Below are 27,775 nucleotides of genomic sequence, written 5' to 3' on the forward strand. Positions count from 1 at the left end.
ATGATTATATAATTTTAAAATATGCTTTTTTATTTTAAAACAAATCAACATTACAAAGTTTGAAAAATAACAAGGATATTCATGTAACTATTTTGAATGAAATATATTTGTTCAAAACCCTCAATAACATCTTTAATTTTTAAAATAGCCTGAAAAAGTTAAACTATTATAAACTAAAAATATTTACCATACTTTAAGCTTTTCGCTAATATAAAAATAACCTCATTTGTTAGGAGAGATAAAAAGTTTATATAAAGTAATAAATCATGAATTTTGACAAAAGTAGTATAAGGTATTTTCACTTAAATAAATTAAGGAAACATTCAAAAAGATATTTTTACACAGAAAAAGAAGTAAATTATTTGAGGAAAAATAAATTGTATCATTATACTTAAATAATTAACACACAAAAGACATATTTGGATGCTGGTTTTAATTTCCCCAGTAGTCTTCATGAAGATTTTGTAGTTGATGGCAATGGTGCTTTTCCTTTCTGCTTAGCAGCCTTTTCCATTTTTATCTGAAAATTTAAAATATTTGTTGATATAATAATTTGTAAAGCATACTAAAGAAAAAAAAGGTTGCACATACCTCATTTGGGTTCATGTCTTATTTATCACAGCCATTTTACACACCTAGTGGTTATTAAGCTGCTAAATACTAAAGCCACAATCTGATTGTTGAAGGGACCTAACTGCATTTTTAAAATATGGTTTGTTTGGGTATGCAAGCTCCCAACTCCTCTCCCTCCTGTGTTTCCTCTCTTCTTCTCTCTCAGAGACAGGGCAGACTTCATTAACACCTTAGAGACAGAGAGAGAATGGGTCAGAGGGAGGGGGAAGAGGCAGAGAGTCTCACTTACACACACACACACCCCTTCACACACATAGCCCAGCACACGGGAGAGATTTGAGGAGTGCTGACTGAACAGAGGACTCAGAGAATGAGCACAAAAGCGAGAACCCTGCAGAGAGGGGTCCTGTCAAGGGCTCTGTCTCTATCTCAGTGTATGAGTATGTGTGTGTGAATATGTGTGTGTGTGTGTGTGTATCTCAAACACAGTCAAAGAATGACAAAATTTTTTAATTAAAAATGTAATCAGGGGCTTCCCTGGTGGCGCAAGTGGTTGAGGGTCCGCCTGCCGATGCAGGGGACATGGGTTCGTGCCCCAGTCTGGGAGGATCCCACATGCCGCGGAGTGGCTGGGCTCGTGAGCCATGGCCGCTGGGCCTGCGCGTCCGGAGCCTGTGCTCCGCAACGGGAGAGGCCACAACAGTGAGAGGCCCCCATACCACAAAAAAAAAAAAAAAAAAAAATGTAATCAGGGACTTCCCTGGTGGCGCAGTGGTTAAGAATCCACCTGCCAATGCAGGGACACAGGTTCGAGCCCTGCTCCAGGAAGATCCCACATGCTGTGAAACAACCAAGCCTGTGTGCCACAACTACTGAGCCTGTGCTCTAGAGCCCACGAGCCACAACTACTGAGCCCACGTACTGCAATTACTGAAGCCCACATGCCTAGAGCCCGTGCCCCGCAACAAGAGAAGCCGCCACAACTAGAGAAAGCCTGCACACAGCAACGAAGACCCAACGCAGCCAAAAATAATAAATAAATAAATTTTTTTTAAAAAGTCATCTAGTACTGTTTGATTTCAACTTTACAAAAGCATTTTAACAAAAATAACATATAATGAATATTGCTTTGGAGAAATGATTAAATTAATTTTAATTGCCACTAAAGTTTAAAAAAAGAAAAGCTTAAATGCCTAACCTTACATCCAGCCTATGCACATTCCCTACAGCGTTACAGGATACACCTAATCCAGTTGGATTATCTCTGGAACACATACTGCTTAAAGGACAGTTACCTATAATTCTGATTTCTACATTTCAACAGTTACCTTCCTGAAGGTTGTCCTTCTCCACTGTAACTGAAACAAAGAAGAAGCTTGCATACCCTAAGCAAGAGCCTTCTGATCTTTCAGAAACATATAAATCCTTTCCTTGGGGAAAAAAAAAAAAAGACTCCATAGAACACAAAACCCACGTTCCTTTTACTGCCACTCACACTCACACACACCAATTCCAAGGCAGCACCACTGCCTTACCCCTGCAAAAGAAGGGGAGAGAAAATATGGGGCATGGTGGGTGGAGGCAAGGCCTCTTGCTTCCTAATATGACGGGAATAATACAAAGAAACCAGAAGAGGCCTGGCAAAACCAGTCTACCCAATCTCACCAAACTGCAAGTAACCTCCTAAAAATAAAAGTGAATGAATCTCACCTCTGTCTCTTCCCCATTTTCTCCCTCTCTCTCTCCTCTTTGAGTCGGCTGGGAACCTCATTCAAAAATCATACACTCGGGACTTCCCTTGCGGTCCAGGGTTAAGATTCCACACTTACCTGCAGTGTGCACGAGTTCGATCCCTGGTCAGGGAACTAAGATACCACATGCTGCGCAGCACGGCCAAAAAAATAAATAAATAAAAATCGTACACTCATATCACTCTTGTACACTGTAAAGGTCAACAGGTCATCTGGAGGACCCCCAAAGAACACTCTGTTCTGAGGCAAAGATTATGGGCCTCGGAGTCAGAAGAATACCTGAATCCTACCTCTACTGTTGATTAACCATCTGAGGCAAACTACTAACCAACAGTTTTGTCCTTTGTAAAAAAGTCATAGTAATAGGCACTATGTAATAAGGTTGTTCTAAAGGTTTAAATAAGATTTTATATATATATATACACACACATATATATACACATATATACACACATACACACACACACACACACACACACACATATAAATCTAGGTACTTAATAAGCACTCAAATGCTAATCCCCTTACTCCTCTCATTTACGGCCAAGTGTTACATTTGCAGTAACATCAAAAAAGATCAAATATGCTAAACAACAAAAGCTAAAGCAGCGTTTACTCATTTCAAATAGTACTTAGCAAACACATCCACCTAATACATTATCCAAAAAGCAAAAACACCTCCTCTTCCTCTTCCCTAATTTTTTAAAATTCTTTTATACAGCAGGTCCTTATTAGTCATTAACTTTATATACATCAGTGTATACATGTCAATCCCAATTGCCCAATACATCACACCACCACCCCCACACCCCCGCAGCTTTCCGCACTTGGTGGCCATATATTTGTTCTCTACATCTGTGTCTCAATTTCTGCCCTGCAAACTGGTTCATCTGTACCATTTTTCTAGGTTCCACATATATGAGTTAATATACGATATTTGTTCTTCTCTTTCAGACTTACTTCACTGTGTATGACAGTCTCTAGATCCATCCACCTCTCAACAAATGACCCAATTTCGTTCCTTTTCATGGCTGAGTAATATTCCATTGTATATATGTACCACATCTTCTGTATCCATTCGTCTCTCCACGGGCATTTAGGTTGCTTCCATAACCTGGCTACTGTAAATAGTGCTGCAATGAACATTGGGGTGCATGTGTCTTTTTGAATTATGGTTTTCTCTGGGTATATGCCCAGTAGTGGGATTGCTGGGTGATATGGTAATTCTATTTTTAGTTTTTTTTTTTTTTTTCTAAATATATATATATATACACATATATATATACATTTTTTTTTTTTTCTCTTTGCGGTACGCGGGCCTCTCACTGTCGTGGCCCCTCCCGCTGCAGAGCACAGGCCCCGGACGCACAGGCCCAGCAGCCATGGCTCACGGGCCCAGCCGCTCCGCGGCACGCGGGATCCTCCCGGACCGGGGCACGAACCCGCGTCCCCCGCATCGGCAGGCGGACTCCCAACCACTGCGCCACCAGGGAAGCCCCTATTTTTAGTTTTTTAAGTAACCTCCATACTGTTCTCCATAGTGGCTGTATCAATTTATATTCCCCCCAACAGTGCAAGAAGGTTCCCTTTTCTCCACACCCTCTCCAGCACTTGTTTGTAGATTTTCTGATGATGTGTATTCTAACTGGTGTGAGGTGATACCTCATTGTAGTTTTGATTTGCATTTCTCTAATAATTAGTGATGTTGAGCAGCTTTTTATGTGCTTCTTGGCCATCTGTATGTCTTCTTTGGAGAAATGTCTATTTAGGTCTTCTGCTCATTTTTGGATTGGGTTGTTTGTTTTTTTAATATTGAGCTGCATGAGCTGTTTATATATTTTGGAGATTAATCCTTTGTCCGTTGATTCGTTTGCAAATATTTTCTCCCATTCTGAGGGTTGTCTTTTCGTCTTTTTTATGGTTTCCTTTGCTGTGCAAAAACTTTTAAGTTTCATTAGGTCCCATTTGTTTATTTTTGTTTTTATTTCCATTACTCTAGGAGGTGGATCAAAAAAGATCTTGCTGTGATTTATGTCAAAGAGTGTTCTTCCTATGTTTTCCTCTAAGAGTTTTATAGTGTCCGGTCTTACATTTAGGTCTGTAATCCATTTAGAGTTTATTTTTCTATATGGTATTAGGGAGTGTTCTAATTTCATTCTTTTACATGTAGCTGTCCCGTTTTCCCAGCACCACTTATTGAAGAGACTGTCTTTTCTCCATTGTATATCCTTGCCTCCTTTGTCATAGATTAGTTGACCATAGGTGCGTGGGTTTATCTCTGGGCTTTCTATCTTGTTCCATTGATCTATGTTTCTGTTTTTGTGCCAGTACCATATTGTCTTGATTACTGTAGCTTTATAGTATACTCTGAAGTCAGGAAGTCTGATTCCTCCAGCTCCAATGTTTTCCCTCAAGACTGCTTTGGCTATTCGAGGTCTTTTGTGTCTCCATACAAATTTTAAGATTTCTTGTTCTAGTTCCGTAAAAAATGCCATGGGTAATTTGATAGGGATTGCATTGAATCTGTAGATTGCTTTGGGTAGTATAGTCATTTTCACAATATTGGTTCTTCCAATCCAAGAACATGGTATAGCTCTCCATCTGTTGGTATCATCTTTAATTTCTTTCATCAGTGTCTTATAGCTTTCTGCATACAGGTCTTTTGTCTCCTTAGGTAGGTTTATTCCTACGTATTTTATTCCTTTTGTTGCAATGGTAAATGGGAGTGTTTCCTTAATTTCTCTTTCAGATTTTTCATCATTAGTGTATTGGAATGCAAGAGATTTCTGTGCATTAATTTTGTATCCTGCAACTTTACCAAATTCATTGATTAGCTCTAGTAGTTTTCTGGTGGCATCTTTAGGATTCTCTATGTATAGTATCACGTCACCTGCAAACAGTGACAGTTTTACTTCTTCTTTTCCAATTTGTATTCCTTTTATTTCTTTTTCTTCTCCGATTGCTGTGGCTAGGACTTCCAAAACTATGTTGAATAATAGTGGTGAGAGTGGACATCCTGGTCTTGTTCCAGATCTTAGAGGAAATGCTTTCAGTTTTTCACCATTGAGAATGATGTTTGCTATGGGTTTGTCATATATGGCCTTTATTATGTTGAGGTAGGTACCCCCTATGCCCAGTTTCTGGAGAGTTTTTATCATAAATGGGTGTTGAATTTTGTCAAAAGCTTTTTTTGCATCTATTGAGATGATCATATGGTTTTTATTCTTCAATTTGTTAGTATGGTGTATCACATTGATTGATTTGCGTATATTGAAGAATCCTTGCATCCCTGGGAAAAATCCCACTTGATCATGGTGTATGATCCTTTTAATGTGTTGTTGGATTCTGTTTGCTACTATTTTGTTGAGGATTTTTGCATCTATATTCACCAGTGATATTGGTCTATAATTTTCTTTTTTTGTAGTATCTTTGTCTGGTTTTGGTATCAGGGTGATGGTGGCCCCATAGAATGAGTTTGGGAGTGTTCCTTCCTCTGCAATTTTTTGGAAGAGTTTGAGAAGGAGGGGGGTTAGCTCTTCTCTAAATGTTTGATAGAATTCACCTGTGAAGCCATCTAGTCCTGGACTTTTGTTTCTTGGAAGATTTTTAATCATAGTTTCAATTTCATTACTTGTGATTGGTCTGTTCATATTTTCTCTTTCTTCCTGGTTCAGTCTTGGAAGGTTATACCTTTCTAAGAATTTGTCCAGTTCTTCCAGGTTGTCCATTTTATTGGCATAGAGTTGCTTGTGGTAGTCCCTTAGGATGCTTTGTATTTCTGCAGTGTCCGTCGTAACTTCTCCTTTTTCATTTCTAATTTTATTGATTTGAGTCCTCTCCCTCTTTTTCTTGATGAGTCTGGCTAATGGTTCATCAATTTTGTTTATCTTCTCAAAGAACCAGCTTTTAGTTTTGTTAATGTTTGCTATTGTTTTCTTTTTTTTTTTTTTTGCTATTGTTTTCTTTTTTTCTATTTAATTTATTTATGCTCTGATATTTATGATTTCTTTCCTTCTGCTAACTTTGGGTTTTGTTTGTTCTTCTTTCTCTAGTTCCTTTAGGTGTAAGGTTAGATTGTTTATTTGAGATTTTTCTTGTTTCTTGAGGTAGGCTTGTATAGCTACAAACTTCTCTCTTAGAACTGCTTTTGCTGCATCCAATAGGTTTTGGATTGTCATGTTTTCATTGTCATTTGTCTCTAGGTATTTTTTTATTTCCTCTTTGATTTCTTGAGTGATCTCTTGGTTATTTAGTAGTGTATTGTTTAGCCTCCATGTGTTTCTGTTTTTTACGTTTTTTTCCCTGTAATTCATTTCTAATCTCATAGCGCTGTGGTCAGAAAAGATGCTTGTTATGATTTCAATTTTCTTAAATTTACTGAGGCTTGATTTGTGACCCAAGATGTGATCTATCCTGGAGAATGTTCCATGCGCACTTGAGAAGAAAGTGTAATCTGCTGTTTTTGGATGGAATGTCCTATAAATATCAATTAAATCTATCTGGTCTGTTGTGTCAATTAAAGCTTCTGTTTCCTTATTTATTTTCATTTTGGATGATCTGTCCATTGGTGTAAGTGAGGTGTTAAAAGTCCCCCACTATTATTGTGTTACTGTCTATTTCCTCTTTTATAGATGTTAGCAGTTGCCTTATGTATTGAGGTGCTCCTATGTTGGGTGCATATATATTTATAATTGTTATATCTTCTTCTTGGATTGACCCCTAGATCATTATGTAGTGTCCTTCCTTGTCTCTTGTAACATTCTTTATTTTAAAGTCTATTTTATCTGATATGAGTATTGCTACTCCAGCTTTCTTTTGATTTCCATTTGCATGGAATATCTTTTTCCAACCCCTCACGTTCAGTCTGAATGAGTCCCTAGGTCTGAAGTGGGTCTCTTGTAGACAGCGTATATATGGGTCTTGTTTTTGTATCCATTCAGCAAGCCTGTGTCTTTTGGTTGGAGCATTTAATCCATTCACGTTTAAGGTAATTATCGATATGTATGTTCCTATGACCATTTTCTTAATTGTTTGGGGTTTGTTTTTGTAGGTCCTTTTCTTGTCTTGTGTTTCCCACTTAGAGAAGTTCCTTTACCATTTGTGGTAGAGCTGGTTTGGTGGTGCTGAATTCTCTTAGCTTTTGCTTGTCTGTAAAACTTTTGATTTCTCCATCGAATATGAATGAGATCCTTGCGGGGTAGAGTAATCTTGGTTGTAGGTTCTTCCCTTTCATCACTTTAAGTATATCATGCCACTCCCTTCTGGCTTGTAGAGTTTCTGCTGAGAATCAGCTGTTAACCTTATGGGAATTCCCTTGTATCTTATTTGTCGTTTTTCCCTTGTTGCTTTCAATAATTTTTCTTTGTCTTTCATTTTTGCCAATTTGATTACTATGTGGCTCGGCGTGTTTCTCCTTGGGTTTATCCTGTATGGGACTCTCTGTGTTTCCTGGACTTGGGTGGCTATTTCCTTTCCCATGTTAGGGAAGTTTTTTACTATAATCTCTTCAAATATTTTCTCTGGTCCTTTCTCTCTCTCTTCTCCTTCTGGGACACCTATAATGCGAATGTTTTTGCCTTTAATCTTGTCTCAGAGGTCTCTTAGGCTGTCTTCATTCCTTTTCATTCTGGTTTCTTTATTCTGTTCCACAGCAGTGAGTTCCACCATTCTGTCTTCCAGGTCACTTATCCGTTCTTCTGACTCCGTTATTCTGCTATTGATTCCTTCTAGTGTAGTTTTCATTTCAGTTATTGTATTGTTCATCTCTGTTTGTTTGTTCTTTAATTCTTCTAGGTCTTTGTTAAACATCTCTTGTATCTTCTCGATCTTTGCCTCCATTCTTTTTCCGAGGTCCTGGATCATCTTCACTATCATTATTCTGAATTCTTTTTCTGGAAGTTTGCCTATGTCTGCTTCATTTAGTTGATTTTCTGGGGTTTTATCTTGTTCCTTCATCTGGTACATAGCCCTCTGCCTTTTCATCTTGTCTGTCTTTCTGTGAATGTGGTTTTTGTTCCACAGGCTGCAGGACTATAGTTCTTCTTGCTTCTGCTGTCTGCCCTCTCCTTAAAATTTTTTTTTAATTTCCTGGCATTAACACAGTGTCTTGCACCTAGCTGACCTTTAATAATTGTTTCCTTAATAAAATTCTCTTTTATTGAGGAAAAGAGACCAAAGCCCATCCACAATGGAAGAAAATAATTTGACCTGATATATTACAGAAGCTAAGAAGCAACTCTTTAATATGTAAAAGTAGTTAGTAAACTATGTTACCACAAAGGCTTCAATTATCAAAACCAATTCACACTAACCATGGATTCTTCCCCACACCCAATGATACCAATGAGTAGCAAAGGATACAACCAAAACCAGATTCAGATGTAGCACTGCTTTCAAATGGGGCCCTGTAGCCATCAGATTTAGTTTCCCAATCATCCTTTTTCCCTCAATGGTGCTTGTCATAGTTTTTTGGAGTAAAAGATGAGTACTAACAACGTGTATGATACACATCAGCTCAGAGGAAGTTGTTTAGGTTTGAGTTTCTTAGTTTTTATACTCCGTTCATCACAAAGGCTGGAGAGGTTATAAGCTGTATCTCATAAATCCATAAATCACACAGGCTGAAGAGTTATAAACCACATCCCATAAATCCATAAATTCTAGGTCTATTTATAATAAGTAGTCTGGATGGGCCAGGTATATCCCCTAAAACATTCACAGATAAGAACTACCCCCTTTACTTTGCCACAAGCAAATACCATCAGCATGTTTTTCAAGGCAGTCAACACTACCCAAGCTCCTGGAGGAGGGAAGAAAGGAGTTCTAGAACCCTGTCCCTCATAAGCCTATGAGGAAAAACTAAAGTTCAGCTGGGAACGTGTGTGTTCTAAGAACACAGATTGATCTGATTAAAAGTCTATCCTTGGGCTTCCCTGGTGGCGCAGTGGTTGAGAGTCTGCCTGCCGATACAGCGGACACGGGTTCGTGCCCCAGTCCGGGAGGATCCCACATGCCGCGGAGCAGTTGGGTCCATGAGCCATGGCTGCTGAGCCTGCGCGTCCGGAGCCTGTGCTCCGCAACGGGAGAGGCCACAACAGTGAGAGGCCCGCATACCGCAAAAAAAAAAAAAAAAAAAAAGTCTAGCCTTGATGATGCTGCAAACATAGCCTCTTCTTTCCTCACTCTATCTTATCCTCCCCCCCTGAAATTCTACCACCACCTCTTTCTCTTAGATCAGAGCTTTCCAAAAGAACTTTCTGCACTGCCCAACAAGGTAGCCACTAGCCACATGTGGCTACTGAGCCCCTGAAATATGGCTAGTGTGACTGAGGAAATAATTTTTAATTTATTTAAATTTAGACATACATAGCCACATATGATGAATCACTATAGCACAGACAATATTTATCACTGCCTTAAGTCATACCAAGGACTGTCCCCCTATACTTTAAAGTTCTTCATTAGGAAAGACATGCTAATCTCTCTGTCCCCTACTCACTTCCTCTGCCCTTGGATGGTGAATTTATTTAATGGTCTCCTTTTCCCACACCTTTAGTTACTCAACAAGCTCTTGTTTAAGAGTTGTAGAGAATACAACAAAAAGTGATGAGTGTCTTTACTTTCATGGCACTTACTACCTAGTCAGAGAGACAATGAATGCCCCCAAAGCAACTATGAAATAATCCTAAGGAAAGCACTTTGGGGAATGTACCATGTGGCTGGATACAATCCCCCATGCCTCATCAAGCCAGCATCCCCTCACCTGGCAATAAACAAGAACAAAACAAAACTTTCAAATATGAACACTGACATGAAACACATCACATGTGTAAGTAGATGACGTGTGAAAGCAAATATCAATTATACCTGTATTTATCTTTTCAATTTTCCATAAATATTTATTGAAAACATGTTATGTACAAGGCACTGTACTTAGTTCTGGGGAAAATACAGATAATAAAAAATACTATATTTATCCCCAAGGAGTTTATGGTGTGGTGGTGAACTGATGAAAAGTATCATTACTGAAAGCAGGGAACACATCAACACTGTAGTTGTTGAGCCCTGAAAATTGTTAAAATATGTTTATGTTTAGTGTTGTGCTTCTTAAAGACTATTGGGTAATTCTAACTTGAGTCTGCCTATACCTAGAAGCCACTAAGGAGTAGAAATACTATACATTAAGAATTCAATATACAGGGACTTCCCTGGTGGCCCAGTGGTTAGGAATCCGGCTGCCAATGCAGGGGACATGGGTTCGATCCCTGGTCCAGGAAGATCCCACATGTCATGGAACAACTAAGCCCGTGCACCACAACTACTGAGCCTGCGCTCTAGAGCCCACAAGCCACAACTAGTAAGCCCACGTGCCACAAATACTGAAGCCCGCGTGCCTAGAGCCTGTGCTCTGCAACAAGAGAAGCCACTGCAATGAGAAGCTCGCACACCGCAACGAAGAGTAGGCCCCACTCACTGCAACCACAGAAAGCCCGCGCGCAGCAATGAAGACCCAACACAGCCAAAAATAAATAAATTACTTAATTTTAAAAAACGAATTCAATATATATATAATTTACAAATCTGCTCAGGTTGTCTTTATTATTGACAATTTTATGTGTATATTTAGTCAATCTTTATGACCTCCATAAATTATCATATTCATTAGTCCTGTTTCTCTCTGAATTGTTCTAAATAAGCCTCAAAGCCTAACACTAGCTATAAGTAGACGTTATAAATTATTTTTAATGATGATCCACAATCAATATATAGTTGTTCTACAGTGTCTCTGTTACAAGTAAATGCTTAATGTAAGCAGGTTTTCCTACAGACTTACCCTTTCCTGGTATCGTCTTTCAAAGAAAGCCATATCGTCCTCTTCAGGTTTCCTTAAGGAAGAAACTTGACTGCTTGTACCTACTAGTAAGGAAAAAGAAAAATCTAAGTACAGCTGACCCTTGAACAACATGGGTTTGCACTGTGTATCCACTTATACTCAGATTTTTTTCAAAAAATACCTACTACACTACTGCATGCTCCTGGGTTGGTTGAATCTGCAGATGTGGAGGAACTGTGGTTACAGAGGAACTGTGGATACAGAGGCCCAGATGTAAACTTATATGAGGATTTTTCAACTGCACAGGGGTGGGGGGTCCCTAACCCAGCTGTGTTGTTCAAGAGTCAACTGTACTCATATAATTATAAATTCTTCTGAAATAAAAAACAGAAAAAAAACTTTCCTCCTTTTGAGTGATTATTTTGTGTTTTTCAAACCAGAAATGATCTAAATGAATCATTGATCCTACTCCCTCTTTTTCAGAAAGCAGGGCATCATAAGACAAAAGTAATGTTCATTGGTAAACATTCTCCAAATATTCAAGTGGTTCATATTAAATTACACCATATAGCTATTTCACATCAGAGCTCATTTAGCTTTGTTCAACTACTTTTTAAATTTTACAGCTAGAAATTCACATACCACTGTAACAGATAATGCGCAGAAGTAACTATTGAAGGTTTGCACTAAGGTCTGAATGTTTGTGTTCCTGCCCCCTCCCCCCACCATCCAAAATTCATATGTTGAAATCCTAATGCCCAATGTGATGGTCCTAGGAGGTGGGGCCTTTGGGAGGTACTTAGATCATGAGGGTGGAGCGCTCATGAATGGGATTAGTGTTCTTATAAAAGAGACCCCATAGAGAGTCCTCAACCCTTCTACCATGTGAGGACACAAGGAGAAGGCACTGGCTGTGAATCAGGAAGAGCACTGTCACCAGAACACAACCATGCTGGCACCTTTATCTGGGACTTCCCCACCTCCAGAACTGTGAGAAATAAGTTTCTACTGTTTATAAGCAACCCAGTCTATGCTATTTTGTTACAGCCACCTGAACAGACTAAGAGAGTTTGTGTAGGCAACCAAAAGTGATGCTACTTCCTGCTTTGAAATTTTTCAAAACGAAAATAATTTTAACCATTTCCATGGTATTTACTCTTTTATACCTTGTCAAGAACTAGTTTATGTGCTGAAAGGAACTTAAAATCGCTTCAGGAAGGAAAATCTGGTTTTCCTTGTAGGTAAGCCAAGCACCTAATTCCATGGAAAAGTTCACCTTCATTTCAGGGGAATGTCTTGGTTGGGTCCCTTCACATCCAAAATAGAATATCAACCTGAACACCTGTTCTTGTTTTTAAAGCATATGAATTCACCCTCAACCAGCAACACAAAAATCATATGACTCCAGATGATCACCACAGAGTATAACCACACTGCCAACAACTACCTAATACAAATCTTGTTTAGAAAAACAAGAAAAATTGCTTAGAATATATGCTCTCTATCCATTCGTCTGTAAACCCTGGGTCTTTCCCTGGATCACACTGGACCACCTGAGCTAAGCTTCTTGCAGAATCACCTTCACTGAGCTACATTTTAATAAATGGTATGTGACCATTTATCTGGTAAAATGGGATATTACCACTTTTTTCAAAGGTAAGTATCAGAATTAACCAACCAGAGGCTGCATTTGCTGAAAAAAAGTTTTTAAAAACCTTGGGCTACTGCATCATTGAGGGTCACTACATAAATTTCTTTAAAATCCAGCATTGGGGGGCTTCCCTGGTAGCGCAGTGGTTAAGAATCCACCTGCCAACGTAGGGGACACGTGTTCGATCCCTGGCCCCGGAAAATCCCACATGCCGCGGAGCGACAAAGCCCATGCGCCACAACTACTGAGCCTGCGCTCTAGAGCCCGCGTACCACAGCTACTGAAGCCCACGTGCCTAGAGCCCGTGCTCCTAACAAGAGAAGCCACTGCAATGAAAAGCCCGCACACCACAACGAAGAGTAGCCCCCGCTCTCCACAACTAGAGAAAGCCCGTGCGCAGCAACAAAGACCCAACGCAGCCAAAAATAAAAACAAATAAATAAATAAATTTATTAAAAAAAAAATCCAGCACTGGTACAACTTTCATGTGCACCGAGGAATTCATGGCTCCTCCTTTCTAATAAGGAAAAGTATTTAACTGATCTCACCTTCCTTTTTGTACCTTGGCTACCACTACAACTCAGTCAAAACTGCAGCTTAATGTAATAGTTACATCAACTTTGAAAGTTGACACAACTCACAGATATCGAGAATGAACTAGTGGTCAGCAGTGGGAAGAGGGAAATTGGGGAGGGGCAAGATAGGGGAAGGGGATTAAGAGATAGAAACTACTACATATAAATAAGCTACAAGGATATATCGTACAGCATAGGAAATATAGCTAATATTTTATAACAACTTTAAATAGAGTATAATCTATACAAATTCTGAATCACTATGTTGTATACCTGAAAGGAATATAATACTGTAAATCGACTATACCTCACTAAAAAAAAGTGACACAATTGTGTCCTTTTCTTTTGTTTTGATTTCTTACTTCTACCTACATCTTATAATTACTTCATTGTGCAAATCCCTTGCGCAAAAAGTCAGTGTACGTGAAAAGGTTGTATGAAAACACAAATAAATCAAAGAAAATTCTCATTTCAGAATATTTTAAAATATTAAATACCTCATAAATCATACAAATTCCTTCTTCGTTTTTATTCTTGTTTTCAATAAAGGAAATAGAATACTTAAAAATGTATAAAAATGAACTTTATTCATTTTTATGTGCAATTTATAAATGGTAAAACCTTGCTAATCTATAATTATCAAGGGATTACACCTTGTTTGGGAGAGCCTAAGGGATCAAGGCAATTAGTCCACTAGAGGGCTCTCTTATTCAGATCAAAGCAATAACATGTCCCAGAATAAGGTTTTAAAACTCCAAATTTTTGTATTATCAGAATCCTCATAATTCCAAGATTTAACAATTTTTTCCCAATTAAAATGAAGATTATTGCTTTTTCTCAGTGCCTGGACAATATAAAAGTGAAATGATAATCAAATTGTGGTAATACTGGAAAAAAAGAGTAATCTGGAAAATGTATCAATCTATATTCTTTACTACATCCAAAACTATTTCTCAATTTAATTTCATTACCATCTGTTAGTGTTTCTGGAGAAGAGCTAGATGATGCTTGAAATGCTTTTAGAAATGGGTGGTCCATGGCTGTAACTGGAGAGTCTAAAAATTCACCTGAAGGTGCACCTGAGAACAAAATATGTGAAGAATGAAAATTAAATCTTTATTTGTTAGGATACAAAGAAGTTATTTCAAATGTGAAATAAATTAGAGCCCCAAGCAGAATCATTATAAAAATCCTTTCTGTACAATGAAAATTTTTGTTTATATAAATTTTTGCCATATAAAGTAAAGGCAAATGGATAAAAGTACTTCTGCATTTCTCAGAGACCTTTCTCACAGAAAAAAAAAATGCATGAATGTAATTGTATGTCAGCAAAGAAGTATAAGACCTTAACATAATCACAAAACATTATCAAAAGCAAGACATTCAGAATTTAAAAACCTCTAGTTAAAGAGGATAGAATAAGTGTATTTTTCCTCTATTCCTTACTGGGAAACCATCTAAAAACAAAATATGAAAAAATAAAGAAAACTCCTTCAACGAAATGGGGAAACAATCATAATCCTAAACTACAAAGACCAACTGCTACATTCACTTTTGGACCGAAAGGAAGGAAGCTGCAGAAAAAATTAATAAGTCCTCTACTTCTTCACAAACCACCCCTCCCCCACATGCCTATCCCCATCCACGGGTAGAGAGAAGGAAATAAACTCTTAGTCCTTTCCTATAAAGTGAATAGTGTGGGACAATTGCTCAGCCTTTCAGATTCCTGCACCCCTCCTTCCCCAGCTCCTCCCTCTTGTGACCTGTGGGAAGATCAGAGAAGGGGGCTTAGGTCCAGCCAGGTCTTTGTGTGTTCTCTGGTGGCCGTGTGCGCTACTGATCTCAAACGCTAAAGGCTGGCAAAAGTTGCAATTTAGTCTCTCAGCTTGGTAGGGCCTGGTAGCCTCACACGCTCTCACTAGAAGTACAGACCTCTCAGCTGCCTGCCACTTTTTCTACCGAATCCCCCAGAGCTCAGGGGAACCACATCTAGCTCTGCTCTGCAGTCACCTTTGGCCCCTTGCTATGACAGATGCTATGGCAGGCCCACTGCCTCACAGCTCACCTGCCTTCAAGCACCCCACAGGAGCTGGGAATTACTACGGGCTCCTTCAGTATCACAAAGGAACAAATTCCAGCAAAAGATCATCTCTGTCCAGGACTCTACATGGCTAATGGAGCAGACGTCCCTCTGCTCCGGGCTCCCCTACGTCTAAAATCAAAACAAAAACATCTTATGTTTCCTCTCCTCGTTCTCATCTTTCTTCATCCCACCTTCCAGCAGAGGCCAGAAGGAAAAGTTTTTTTTTCTTTCTATGATAAAGATACTTAAGTGATAAAATACCAGAAGTCACAAAAAGGCAAAGATGCCGGCTACTAACACTATTACTTAGCATTGTTCTGAAAGTACCAGTCATTCTGATTGGTCAAAGAGTAAGAAGAGTCATAAACATTGGAAAGGAAGAAGCAAAACTATCATTACAGTTGACCTTTGAACTGTGCAGGAGTTAAGGGTGCCGACCCTTCACGCAGTCAAAATCCACATATAACTTTCCCGTCAGCCTTCCGTTATCCACGGTTCCACATCTGCAGATTCAACCAACTACAGATTGTATAGTATCATAGTGTTTGCTACTGAAAAAAAATCCATGTATAAATGGACGCTTGCAGTTCAAAGCCCTGTTGCTCAAGGGTCAACTGTATATGCAAAATCAACTAAAGATATACATTTAAAATCTTAAGATTAAGTAATAATGACTGGTAACAAAAGCAGCATACAACATTTCCTTTTTCATAAGCAAACAATAATCAGCTAGAAAATATAAAGGAAGGGAAAAATCCATATATGATAGCTTTAAAAACGATGAAATATCTAGAAATAAAATTAAGAATTGTGCAGGACTTTCATGAAGGTAACTTCAGAATTCCACTGAGCTACACAGAAGACAAAGAAATTAAGAGACTCAATATTTTAAAACAGCAAATCTTCCTATATTAATCTACATATTCAACTAAAATAATAGAAAGTTTTGTAATAATAGAATGTTTTTAAAAAACAATGCCAAAGGTCTGAAAGAATTAAAAGGGAAGAATAGGTCAGGAAAATTCTAAAGTAAAAAACTGAAATCATACATATTAATTTATTATAAAGCTGTAGTAATGAAAACAATAAGGTAGTCGCACAGAAATAGACAATAATGAGTCTGACTAATGAGCCCATAACAATTTTGGGGTTGAACCCAGTCCTACCACTTACTAGCTGAATAACACAGAACAAGATGTTTTACTACTCTGTGCTGAGTTTCCTCGTCTGCAAAAAGGATTAATAATAGCACCTAACTCAGAGCTGTTGTGAGGATTAAATGAGGTAATAGATATAAAGAGGCTGGAACAAGCCCCGCAGTACAAAGTCGTAATTATCATCAACAACATCATTACCATCATTTTTTGTTTGCCACTGATAACTGGGTTTTCTGTAACTGTTGCATGAGCCTAATACAATCATGTATCCATAAAAATTGAAAAAGGATTTATTTATGGAATTTAACAAGCTAGTTATAAAATAACCTAGAAGAGAAAATGCACAAATATATCAAGGCAATCCTGAAAAATGAACACAAACAGGAAGAATTTACCATATCAATTATCAAAGCACACTATGAAGAACAATAATTAAAAATACGAAATATTGGCACAAAATATGCAATGGCACAAAATAGAAAGTACAATAGAATATGGTAAAGGTAAAGTTTCAAATTATTTGGGAAAAATGGTGTTTGTATAACTTGCCATTGATTTGGACAAAAACCAAAGTTATACACACCTCACACTTTCACAAAAAGTAAATTCCAGATACATAAGAAAGCTAAACATAAAAGCAAAAAAATTAAGCATTAAAGTAAAATGAAGGAGAACATATTTATAAAATTAGAGTAGGGAAGGCCTGTTTCCTACATTTAAAAACTGTAAAACAAAAACAATAAGAAGTAAAAAACCCAAAAGACAAATGACATATTGGAAGAAAATATCTGCAAAATAAATACAAAGGATTAGTATACAGAATATATAAGAAAACTTCTTATAAATCAATGAGAAAATAGAAAAACATAAAAATAAGCAAAGTATATGGACAGACAATTCACAGAAAGTAAAATGGACACTAAATATAAGAATACTCTCATCTCACTAATAATGAGGGAAATCAACTGAACTGAAACAATGAGAACACTTTCACACATTAGACTGGCAAAAAAACTAAGTTTAATGACATCAATGATCAGCATAAATGTTTGGAAATAGGTAAGCTAAAACATCACTAAAGGAAGTATAAACAAGTACAGCATTTTTGGAGGGCAATTCGACAGAACGTATTACAATTTCACATGTGCACACTCTTCAACCCAACAATTCTACTTCTCTCCATCTGCCTTAGAGTCAAATTCACATAGTACACAAGGAAGCAAGTTCAAGGATTTGGGGGGTACGATGTTTGTAAAGGCAAAAAAATAAAATGGAAACAATCTAAATGCCATGAACAAGGAAATGGTTCAGAAAACTGATATATATCTATAGTGTGGAATACTACGAAGCAGTTAAAATATAAGTAGATTTGTATATCCTGATATAATAGGCCTTCAAAAATTATTCTAAGTTAAAAAAAGTAAACTATAAAAATGTACGTTAAAAAGAGAAATACAAATCAATTGATGACAGCAAATTACACTCTAGGAAAGAATCTGGGGTTAAGAAAAGTGTTCAAGGGGGACTTGTTTGAATCTGTTTTAACAAGAAAATATTGATTTATGTTTTTGTAATCTTTGTAATGAAAAAAATAAAAGTAATACATGCTTTTTATGAAAAAAAAAATCCACACACATAGAAGTATTTAAAGTAGATAGGAACCATAGTTCTTTTTCCCAGAAGGATCCAGCTACCTTCAATAGTTTGAGATATATCCAATTAAACTTCTCTGTATATTACTTTAAGTTTTTATATATGCAAGTGGATATATTTGTGTGCATACATGTAGACATACATGCATATGATCATATATTACTACAGATGTGATAGCATGTACATACACACATGGACAAAAGCCTATGTTTCCAAAATGAGATGGTTATAATGGCAAAAATTACATACAATAGGATAACAGGTAAACTGTATCATATCAAATAAAACAAATTATTATTCCGCTATTACAAACAATGGGGTTGTGAGTTGGGATTTCGGTATGAGTATTGGGGTAGGAGTGATCTTTTATGTTTTCTAATTTTTCTGTAATAATCATACATCAGATAGTGACAATAAAATCTTTTTAAAAAAATAAAAATCAAATGAGAGAATATTTTTTGAAAATAACATGAAGAACTTAAAGTGCAAAACAAATACAAGGCTTCATTATTGTTAGCACACATAACACATATTGTGTTAGCACAATATGACAAGCTCACAGTTCATATATCGTCACTTACCAATTCCACTGTCATCTAATCGCATGTAGTCTTCTGCCAGCGAGCTAAAGCCAGTTAATCCTCCCATTGCTGCATAAGGAACGTCCCGTCCCACCGGTTTTCTCTGAGCCAGTCTTTCTTCCTTAGTTTCCACTACTGTGTAATGGGTATATGCAGGCTGACCACAAGCACAAGTGAAGGAGCTATGGAATCCTGAACACTGAGAACCTGAATCAAGATGTAAACCAAGTTAAACATTTTAAAATATAGGTAATGAGCTGTATGCCCTATAAACCACTTAGCTTGGCCAAAATCACCTGAATCTGGATCCCTCACACACTGTGCTCTGGCCCCTGTACCTCTTAGCCCTAGCCCCTGAACTCACTCCCTCCCAGCCACTGCTCTTACTTTTAAAAGATGCTAAAATGGTAAGAGAGTCCATAGCAAAAAAAAAAAAAAAAATGGAAAAACCAATCAGGACTAAAGGAAACTGAGCTAAACATTGGAGAGCCAGGAAATACAGGCCCTCTCCTCAAATACTGAGTTAAAAGCAGGTATGGGGGGGGACAGCCCAGTGGTGAAGAAATAATGTGGAAACGTCTCTGTGGGTCAATTCCCCATAAAAGCCATATTGGAAGGCCAACCCAAAGACATAGAAAGATGCAACAGAATACTGTTTAACAACAAAAAGGAAAGAAGTACTGATGCATGTTACAGCATGGATGAATCATAAAAACATTACACTAAGTGAAAGATGCTAATCAGAAAAGACCACATACTCCATGATTCCACTTATGTGAAATGTCTAGAACAGGCAAATCTACAGAGACAGAAAGTAGATTATTGGTCGTCTAGAGCTGAGGGGAGGAAGAAATAAGGAATGACTGCTAATTGATATGGAATTTCTTTTTGGGGTGATGAAAATATTCTAAAATTTATTGTGGTGATGGGTGCACAACTCTGTGAATATACTAAAAACCATTAGGTTGTACCCTCAAAATGGATGAATTATATAGTATGTGAATTATATCAATAAAATTACTATTTGTAAAAAAAAAAAAGCCACATTGAAATGGAGTCCAGAATACACCATTAACAAAATCTTTACACACTCACACTTCTGACAAATGTGTACGGGAACCAAGGCACATAATAAATAAGTTTTATTCAAACACTTCCATACTTCATCAGTGAAACATATTTATTTCTGCCACTGTCATTAAAAATGTTTTATAACATATTTCATCATAAGATTTCAATTCAAGATACTACAAAAAGAACTGGAAAAACTATCTCCTGAAGAAAAATATTTTACCCATTTTTAAAAAAATCCTACCTAGGGCTTCCTTGGTTGCACAGTGGTTAAGAATCCGCCTGCCAATGCAGGGGACACGGGTTCGAGACTTGGTCTGGAAAGATCCCACATGCCACAGAGCAACTAAGCCCATGCGCCACAACTACTGAGCCTGCACTCTAGAGCCCGTGAACCACAACTACTGAGCCCGTGTGCCACAACTACTGAAGCCCACGTGCCTAGAGCCCGTGCTCTGCAACAAGAGAAGCCACCGCAATGAGAAGCCAGCACACCGCAACAAAGAATAGCCCTGGCTAGCCAAAACTAGAGAAAGCCAGTGCGCAGCAATGAAGACCCAGTGCAGCCAAAAATAAATAAGTAAAAATAAAATAAAATTTTTAAAAGAATTTAAAAAATATATCCTATCTATTTCAAAGGGTTTTTAAAAGGATGATGAAGAGTAAGGGTATATGGGATGGTGGCTGGGATTTGGGTACAGGTATTGAGATAAGGGTGCTATTGCCTACAAAGTGTTAAAAGCATCATGTTACATTTTGCTTTTCCCATCAATCTATGTCTTAGGCAATAACAAAATAATCTGCCAGAAAATTATACAAATTTTTTAGACTTATAAAATCCTTTTTAAGGATTATTATTCTGTAAATAGAATTCAGTTGGTAAAACGTCCACGATTCAAAAATTTGAATCAGATCACGTCTAGTGATTCTTTAAAATCTATTACTATTACTTATTTGAATTACATGAGATTAAGGTTGAGATTAGAGATTAAGGTTGATGACTGCAAAGCATATAAATAACTGAGATTTTCCACAAAAATAAAATTTTAGAGTAGCTATCCATCATCCTAGTTGTTTAATGTCGCTGTAGCTGAATGAAACTGGCACAGAGACACATTAAACATTCAATAAGGAGATAAAAGCATTCTGTTTGTGTGTTTATCATAATGTAACTCACAGGCATTGCACATAAAGCCAGGCCCAGCACTATGCTGATCAGCAAAGTGCTTGCACCTGCAGCGAATGGGCTGCCCGCCATTCAGAGGCACGTAGAGGTAAGCCCTGCATGGGCAGCCCGTCACTTGACAAGGCAGACTGATGGGGCGCTGCTGAGGAATCGTTTCAAAGTCAGTTTTATGTTGCTTATACCTAAAAAAAATAAAAGAGAAGAAATAAAAGCACAATGCAGGTACTGCCAGAAATGACAACTGCTGTTCTGTTAAATGCAAAATGATTCTTTTTCATTTTTATTTTTGTTTCATTGTTCTTATCAGTAAGGTTGAAAATACACTCCCCTGCATGCAGTATTTGTCAGCTCTGTTGCTTTGGTCAGAAAAATCTTCACCCATCTAGATTTTTATTTTTAATTATTTAAGAAGAATTTTCACAACAATATACAAAGAAATAGCAAATAATTCTCTTAAAATACCACTACAGATTCTTTAATACAGAAGCACAACCCAAGAGCATGAAAAAACTTCTTCATGAAAATTCTTTTTATCAAAGTGCATTATTTACATTTATTTTCACAGGTTTGCTACTTAAAATTGAAATAAGTTCAATAAACGTATAATAATGCTATTTATTTTAATATAATTTAATTTTTAACTTTAAACTTCAAAATAAATTATCAACACCTTTCAAAGCCAAAGCTCTTTGTTAAAATGCTGTACCTAATTTTCTCAGGCCACTGGCTTCCTTCTCATTAAGTGATACTCAGTAAAATAATATTAAATTTATTATTCTCAATATTATCCTAGGTAACAGAAGTTAAAATAACGAGATACCATTTTTCACTTAGCAAAGAGAGCCAAAGTTTTCTTAACTGTACATATTTCACAGTGCTGTCAAGAGTGTTACAAAAGAACCAATCCCATTTAATAGGGTTTCAAGAAACATAAAAAGATGCATCCTTTAACCTACATGGTTCATTTTTGAAGAACATACCCTAAGAAAATTATTCCATGTATATAAAGAGCTTTGTGCATAAGAATAGCATTAGCAACAGTACTTACAATAGCAATATATATAAAGCATACTCATAATAAGGGAATGGATAAGTATATTACTAGAAGACAGTTTTCAAACTCTTTTACCAGTGAAAACTTTTCTTTAAATAAAATCTTTTACAGAACCATAATACTATACAAAATAGATTAAAGCAGAATTGGTTAAAGCAAGGTGAAGAGCCATAATTGGAGTCTGCCCTTCCCCTAACTTGCCCTTCCACCTGGTATGCCCCTGAGACTCTGTCATAGCTCTGGGGAAAACACAGTGAACACCACTGGACTAGCTGGAATATCAAGCAGGTATTAAAAACCTTGTTTACAATTACTATGAACCATGTGGAAACATTTCTGTGATTCTGTAATGAAAAACTGGTTCAATATTTATACATACATATAATTAACTAAATGAACTATGTAAAGAAAAAAGTACATGAACATAGTAAAACATATTAACAGCAGCTGGCTTTAGGTGGTGAGTCTTCTTCCTACGTTTCTATATATTCCTCATTTTCCTTAAATAACCAATGTTTCACATCCATAATAGGGAAAAATTAATTCAGACAGAGATCTCACTGAGTGACTGGTACTAAAGAACTTTTCCATCCAAGTGGGGTTGGGTCACTTTTGAAGGTTAATTCCATGCTGTACAATTATACATAGATATGAGACTGGCACTAAATTTTTACGAGGATAAATGATAAAACTAACATAAATTTACCAAAGTCCTCTTCATTTCTGAAAGATATCAACATAACCCTCATCCTCCATTCCTCCACAGTGTTTTTATTTGGGGTTGCTAAATAAATTTCAAGTCAATCTATATACAACATTACTTATCCTAGCAACTGCCTAACAACCTCCAGCAAACTGCAAGTCTGTAAACAGCAACTACACAGAGTACCTCAGGAAAGAGCCCCAGAAACTATCAGAACAGGGCAGCTCTCCCATGGTTCCTTTGGAACAGAAAGTTGAAGTCGTTACCTAAAACCACGTAATAGTTTCTGTGATTTTTCCTTGAAGCAGCTTTGTCCTTTTGAGCTTTACAACTAAGACCTGTGACAGTCATAAAATTTAAAGTAGAACAGGATAAACACAGCAAAATGCAAACCTCAGGTATAGGTAACACACATCAATGGTTGCAGCCTCATGTATTTCCTTTCCTCCATGTGCTTTTCTCAGAAGAGGACCACTTGTAATAAAAAGCTGTGTGCTTGTATTTTTGTTTAAAGAAAGGTATATGTATATATATATATATATATATATATATATATATATATATACACACATATATATATATACACATATACACACACACACACACACACACAGAGTTGACCCCTGAACAATACAGGTTTAAACTGAGGATTTTTTTTTTCAGTAAATATGCAGTAGGCCCTCAGTATCCATGGCTTCCTCATCTGGGCATTAAACCAACCACGTATTGTGTTCCTACTACGTTTATGATCTGAGGGTGGCGGAATCCACATCTGCAGACAGGAGGGCCCAGCTATGGGACTCGAGCATCCCCAGATTTTGGTGTCCGCAGTGGGTCCTGGAACCAATCCTTCACAGGTGTGTATGTGTGTGTGTGTGTGTGTGTGTGTGTGTGTGTGTATGTAAATAAAAGAGGAAGGTATTCATACAACACACTTCTTAAAGTGTAAAGGGAGATTAGTAAATGTGAGGAGAAATGCTTCTATTTGTAGATTGGTAACCTGTTCAGTGTAGCTCAACTCAAGCAACTCTAAAATCAGTTCTGCATAACTTATGTAAGCTGAAGAATGGCTATGTGGGGGTCGATTACACCATACTCTCCAATATTGAGTGTGTCTGAAAATGTTCATAATGAAAGGTGAAAATGAATAAATAAACTCTTTCTGCAGAGAAAAAAATAAATATAAAATCAGCTCTGCAGTCTGATGACCCATCCTCTACTACCTTGTCCAGTGGTGGGAGAGGCAGACTCTGCTCCCCAGCCTAACTGAAAGACCCCTGGCAAAGCCACAGGGGCACCAATATCTTTCTAACCAATGGTAAGAGAAAAGATGCTTAAGGTGATAAACTCCATAATGAGTTCTAATCTGATACAACAGAAATTTTTCAAATATAGCCCCCAAAAACCTTAAATAATTTCTGGCATATTATTGGTATATAAACGCCTGTTTTCAAATGTTTTCCAATGATCACCAATAATGGTATTTATAGAAGGAAGATATGCTCTGCTACAGTTTTATACTTCCTAATCACCAGAAACCTTAGCAATAAAATATCTTACCTATGGGTACAAAAACACAGTGTCTCTGGACCCACAAGTTTACAATCCATTCCAGTTGGTGATCGCCAGCTCACGAATAATCTGTTCTGTAAACGCATAGGTAAGACTTTTCTTTTGTATTCTTCATATTCTTCAGGAGTAAAAAGTTTCCCTCCATCATCCTCACCAACAATTCTATAACAAAAAAATACTTCTCTTAAGCCTTGTGGATTTATTTTCCAGGTTAAAAATACTAAAATTAAGCTATACTTGTATAGTCAAAGGAAACGCTGCTTCGGCTTTTTTTACTTAGGCTCATGTTAATAGCAAAATTACACACAATAGTAATAAAGCTTTTGCTTCCCATATAAAAGAGAATTATGAATAAGAAAGTCAATGAATTCATAACATCTGACTTCAATGATCCACGTTTACCACTAGAGAATTACCACATATTCATCTCAGTTTCTCCTTTGATTCTGAAGCAAACATGCTCATTTTTCCCGTTAAAAGCCGGAGCCTAAACTGCTAAAAAATTCTAATAGTTTCCTCCTTAAAAAATAGCCCCCCCCAAAAAACAAATGGTACAAAAAACATCGACGCTGAAGACAACATGACTAATGCCCACACTTGACTCCAAACCCTGGCCAGGAGTTTAAACTAAGATGGGACCCAAAAACACCCTTGGATCTGCACCAGCTCAAACCCAACATATGCATTGAGTAATCAGGTGCAACACTGTTTAATTCCAGAAGACCGACCTCAAAATTTTATGGGAAAAATTAAGCCAACACTATTTCTTAGGAAATTAAGAATTGGACTCCCTGGAGGAAAAGGAAGCACAATTAAAATTGAAGAAATAGCTCCTTGAAAATACCTCCTTAAAAAGTCATGAAAAATGTTGTTTGCAGAATGCTACATAATTTTTGGTGGAATCCATACTCTTTTCCATACTTTCAAGCCTTTAGCTGAGGTAGATAAATAAAACCAACTCAGAGGCTATGAAACCATTACAAGCTTCTTCCTTACTTAAATAATTTAGATACACAATAGTAAAAAAAATAAAAACAAAGGGCATTTTATTCTGCGATAAATTTTGGGCCACTTTACTTTATTATAGCTACCAAGAAGTATACCAACAGGTACTAAAAAGACCTTAAGATCAATGCAGATCTTTAAAGAAAGAGATCATTTAATTTTAAGTTCTAAACCAGTGTAGCTCAAACTTTATTTACAGAATCCCGAAGAAATCTAGTTCAAATGCAGATTAAGATTAAAATGCCTGAAGAGGGCCTGGTGATGCTCCTTGGTGATGCCATGACTGCTACACTTTGAGCAGCAAGCCCCTAACTTTTAGAGAATTATTCCAGGTAGTTTATGTTTGAAAAATAATTTCCTCCCAGGCCCTAACATTTTCTGGGCCAGGCAAGAGACTACAACTGAAGGCCCACATTCCACATACCTGAATATCTAAATATCTAAGTTATCAGTCAACATCAGGACCCAGCAACTTGCTCCCAAGGAAATGTAAGACTTGGAGCCTCAAAGAGCCCGCTCTGCCCTACATGAGGGCTGGGTGGAAGCTGTTCTGGGCACAAGTCTCCTTGCGTTACCCGAACCAGGAATGAGGCCTGACCCATCAAGCTTCTCACCCTCACTTTTTCTGGCTCAGAATTACCAAGACATTTCTAGGCATTACCCAAAAGTATGTCACCTAGACAGCCAGAGGGAAGTGCAGTCAGATAGGAACTCATTTGCCCAAGTAATTTGGGGCGACCACCTTTAAGCAGAGCAACTCCTCTGGCTTGGGTTTCAGGCCGCTCAAGCTTCCCAGGTGAGGATACGATCGTCTCACTTCCCCTTTATACACACACACACACACACACACACACACACACACACACACGCCTCAACTCCCCTTCCTCCTGCCTGTCCCTCTCCAGTAATTCCCACTCACCCAGTTTCCCAACTGTCAAAAACAAATACCGTATGCTAACACATATATATGGAATCTAAGAAAAAAAAAAGGTCATGAAGAACCTAGGGATAAGACGGGAATAAAGATGCAGACCTACTAGAGCATGGACTTGAGGATATGGGGAGGGGAAAGGGTAAGCTAGGACAAAGTGAGAGAGTGGCATGGACATATATACACTACCAAACGTAAAATAGATAGCTAGTGGGAAGTCGCCGCATAGCACAGGGAGATCAGCTAGGTGGTTTGTGACCACCTAGAAGGGTAGGAGGGAGGGAGACGCAAGATGGAAGAGATACGGGAACATATGTATATGTATAACTCATTCACTTTGTTATAAAGCAGAAACTAACACACCATTGTAAAGCAATTATACTCCAATAAAGACACACACACACACACACAAAAACCTTTCTTGGGAGACCAGAAAAACACATCGCTACAGGTGCATCGGTCTTTGTCAGGGCCCCAGGCAGTGAATCACTCCCTAAAGCCCTAGGAGCGGCTGCACTTCCAGTTTCCAGAGAAGAGTTTCTCCAGAACCACCAACACTACACCAGTGTCTTTCTCTTAAAACCTGCCCTTCGGGGTTGGGAGCACGTTTAGAAGTTCACAACTTACCCTATTACTAAGTTAACATGCAAACTTGATGTCTGCTTTTACAGGCCCCGAGTACTAATGTGTAATCTACACTGGCAGTTTAGAAGAAAACAAAAAAAAAGGATCTTTGCATAAATCTAGTTAATAATCCTTCCTCAAAGAGGTCAGAGCGGGAGGCCTTTTAAATTGCCTCGGAAGAAACTTATTAGAATAGAACTGCGTGTCCGTACAATATTTAATTACAGAAAGAGAAAACCTGCAATCAATGTAAGCTTCCCCCACCAGCCCGGGAAGGGATTCCGGGAGCCCAAGCGAGCCAGCGCTGGGCCCCTGCCTGCGCCTCCAGCGCTCCTCCCGCGACGGGGGCCGGGCCCGCCCGCGCCTCCAGAGCTCCTCCAGCGAGAGGGACCGGGCCTGCCCGGGGCCTCCTGGCCCCGCGGAGCCACCGCCTCACCTCCGGTACTCCATGTACTCGTCCACGGCCGCCGCGCTGCCGGCGGGCAACGTCAGCCGCTCCATGGCGGTCGGGGAACCGGGAGGCGCCGGCTCTGGGGCCCCAGCCCGCCCTGCGCACGTGAGCAGAACCCTGAAGAGCCAAAACCGGTCCTGCCCCGGCCGGCCGCGCCCCCTCCCACCCGCCTCCCGATTGGCCCGCAGGAAGACCGCGGTGACCACGCAGGGCGCGCGCTGCCACCTGGCTGCCCACGAGAAACTTGGCCTCCACGCTCAACCCCGCCGCGCTGGGGATGCTGTTTACCGGCCTCCGCAAACCTTGTCCCTCTCGTTTTCC

General features: G+C 38.3%; 1 protein-coding gene across 2 annotated transcripts; it reads right to left on the reverse strand.

The window, feature by feature from the left end:
• Positions 1-124: 124 nt before the first annotated feature.
• FAM221A (family with sequence similarity 221 member A) lies at positions 125-27,558 on the reverse strand. Of its 2 annotated transcripts, XM_082662203.1 has the most exons (7): positions 27,440-27,558; positions 24,432-24,605; positions 21,106-21,296; positions 18,858-19,064; positions 14,355-14,462; positions 11,158-11,240; positions 125-520 (listed from the first exon to the last, which is right to left on the reverse strand). In XM_082662203.1, exons 1-7 carry the CDS (start codon positions 27,502-27,504, stop codon positions 452-454), a joined length of 897 nt encoding a protein of 298 aa, XP_082518329.1. In that variant the 5' UTR covers positions 27,505-27,558; the 3' UTR covers positions 125-451. The 2 variants fall into 2 exon arrangements, with proteins under 2 accessions (XP_082518329.1, XP_082518330.1); XM_082662204.1 differs by lacking the exon at positions 14,355-14,462.
• Between the last annotated feature and the right edge of the window lie 217 nt (positions 27,559-27,775).

This window comes from Grampus griseus (genome assembly GCF_964374135.1).
Source record: "Grampus griseus genome assembly, chromosome: 9".
NCBI lineage: Eukaryota > Metazoa > Chordata > Mammalia > Artiodactyla > Delphinidae > Grampus > Grampus griseus.

Coding starts and splice junctions, on each gene's coding strand:
- FAM221A (XM_082662203.1), bottom strand. CDS start 27,504: ATGGAGCGGCTGACGTTGCCCGCCGGCAGCGCGGCGGCCGTGGACGAG. Junction 24,606..27,439: donor GAGTACATGGAGTACCGGAG/GTGAGGCGGTGG, acceptor TTTTTGTTATAG/AATTGTTGGTGAGGATGATG. Junction 14,463..18,857: donor ATTAGATGACAGTGGAATTG/GTAAGTGACGAT, acceptor TTTTGTTCTCAG/GTGCACCTTCAGGTGAATTT.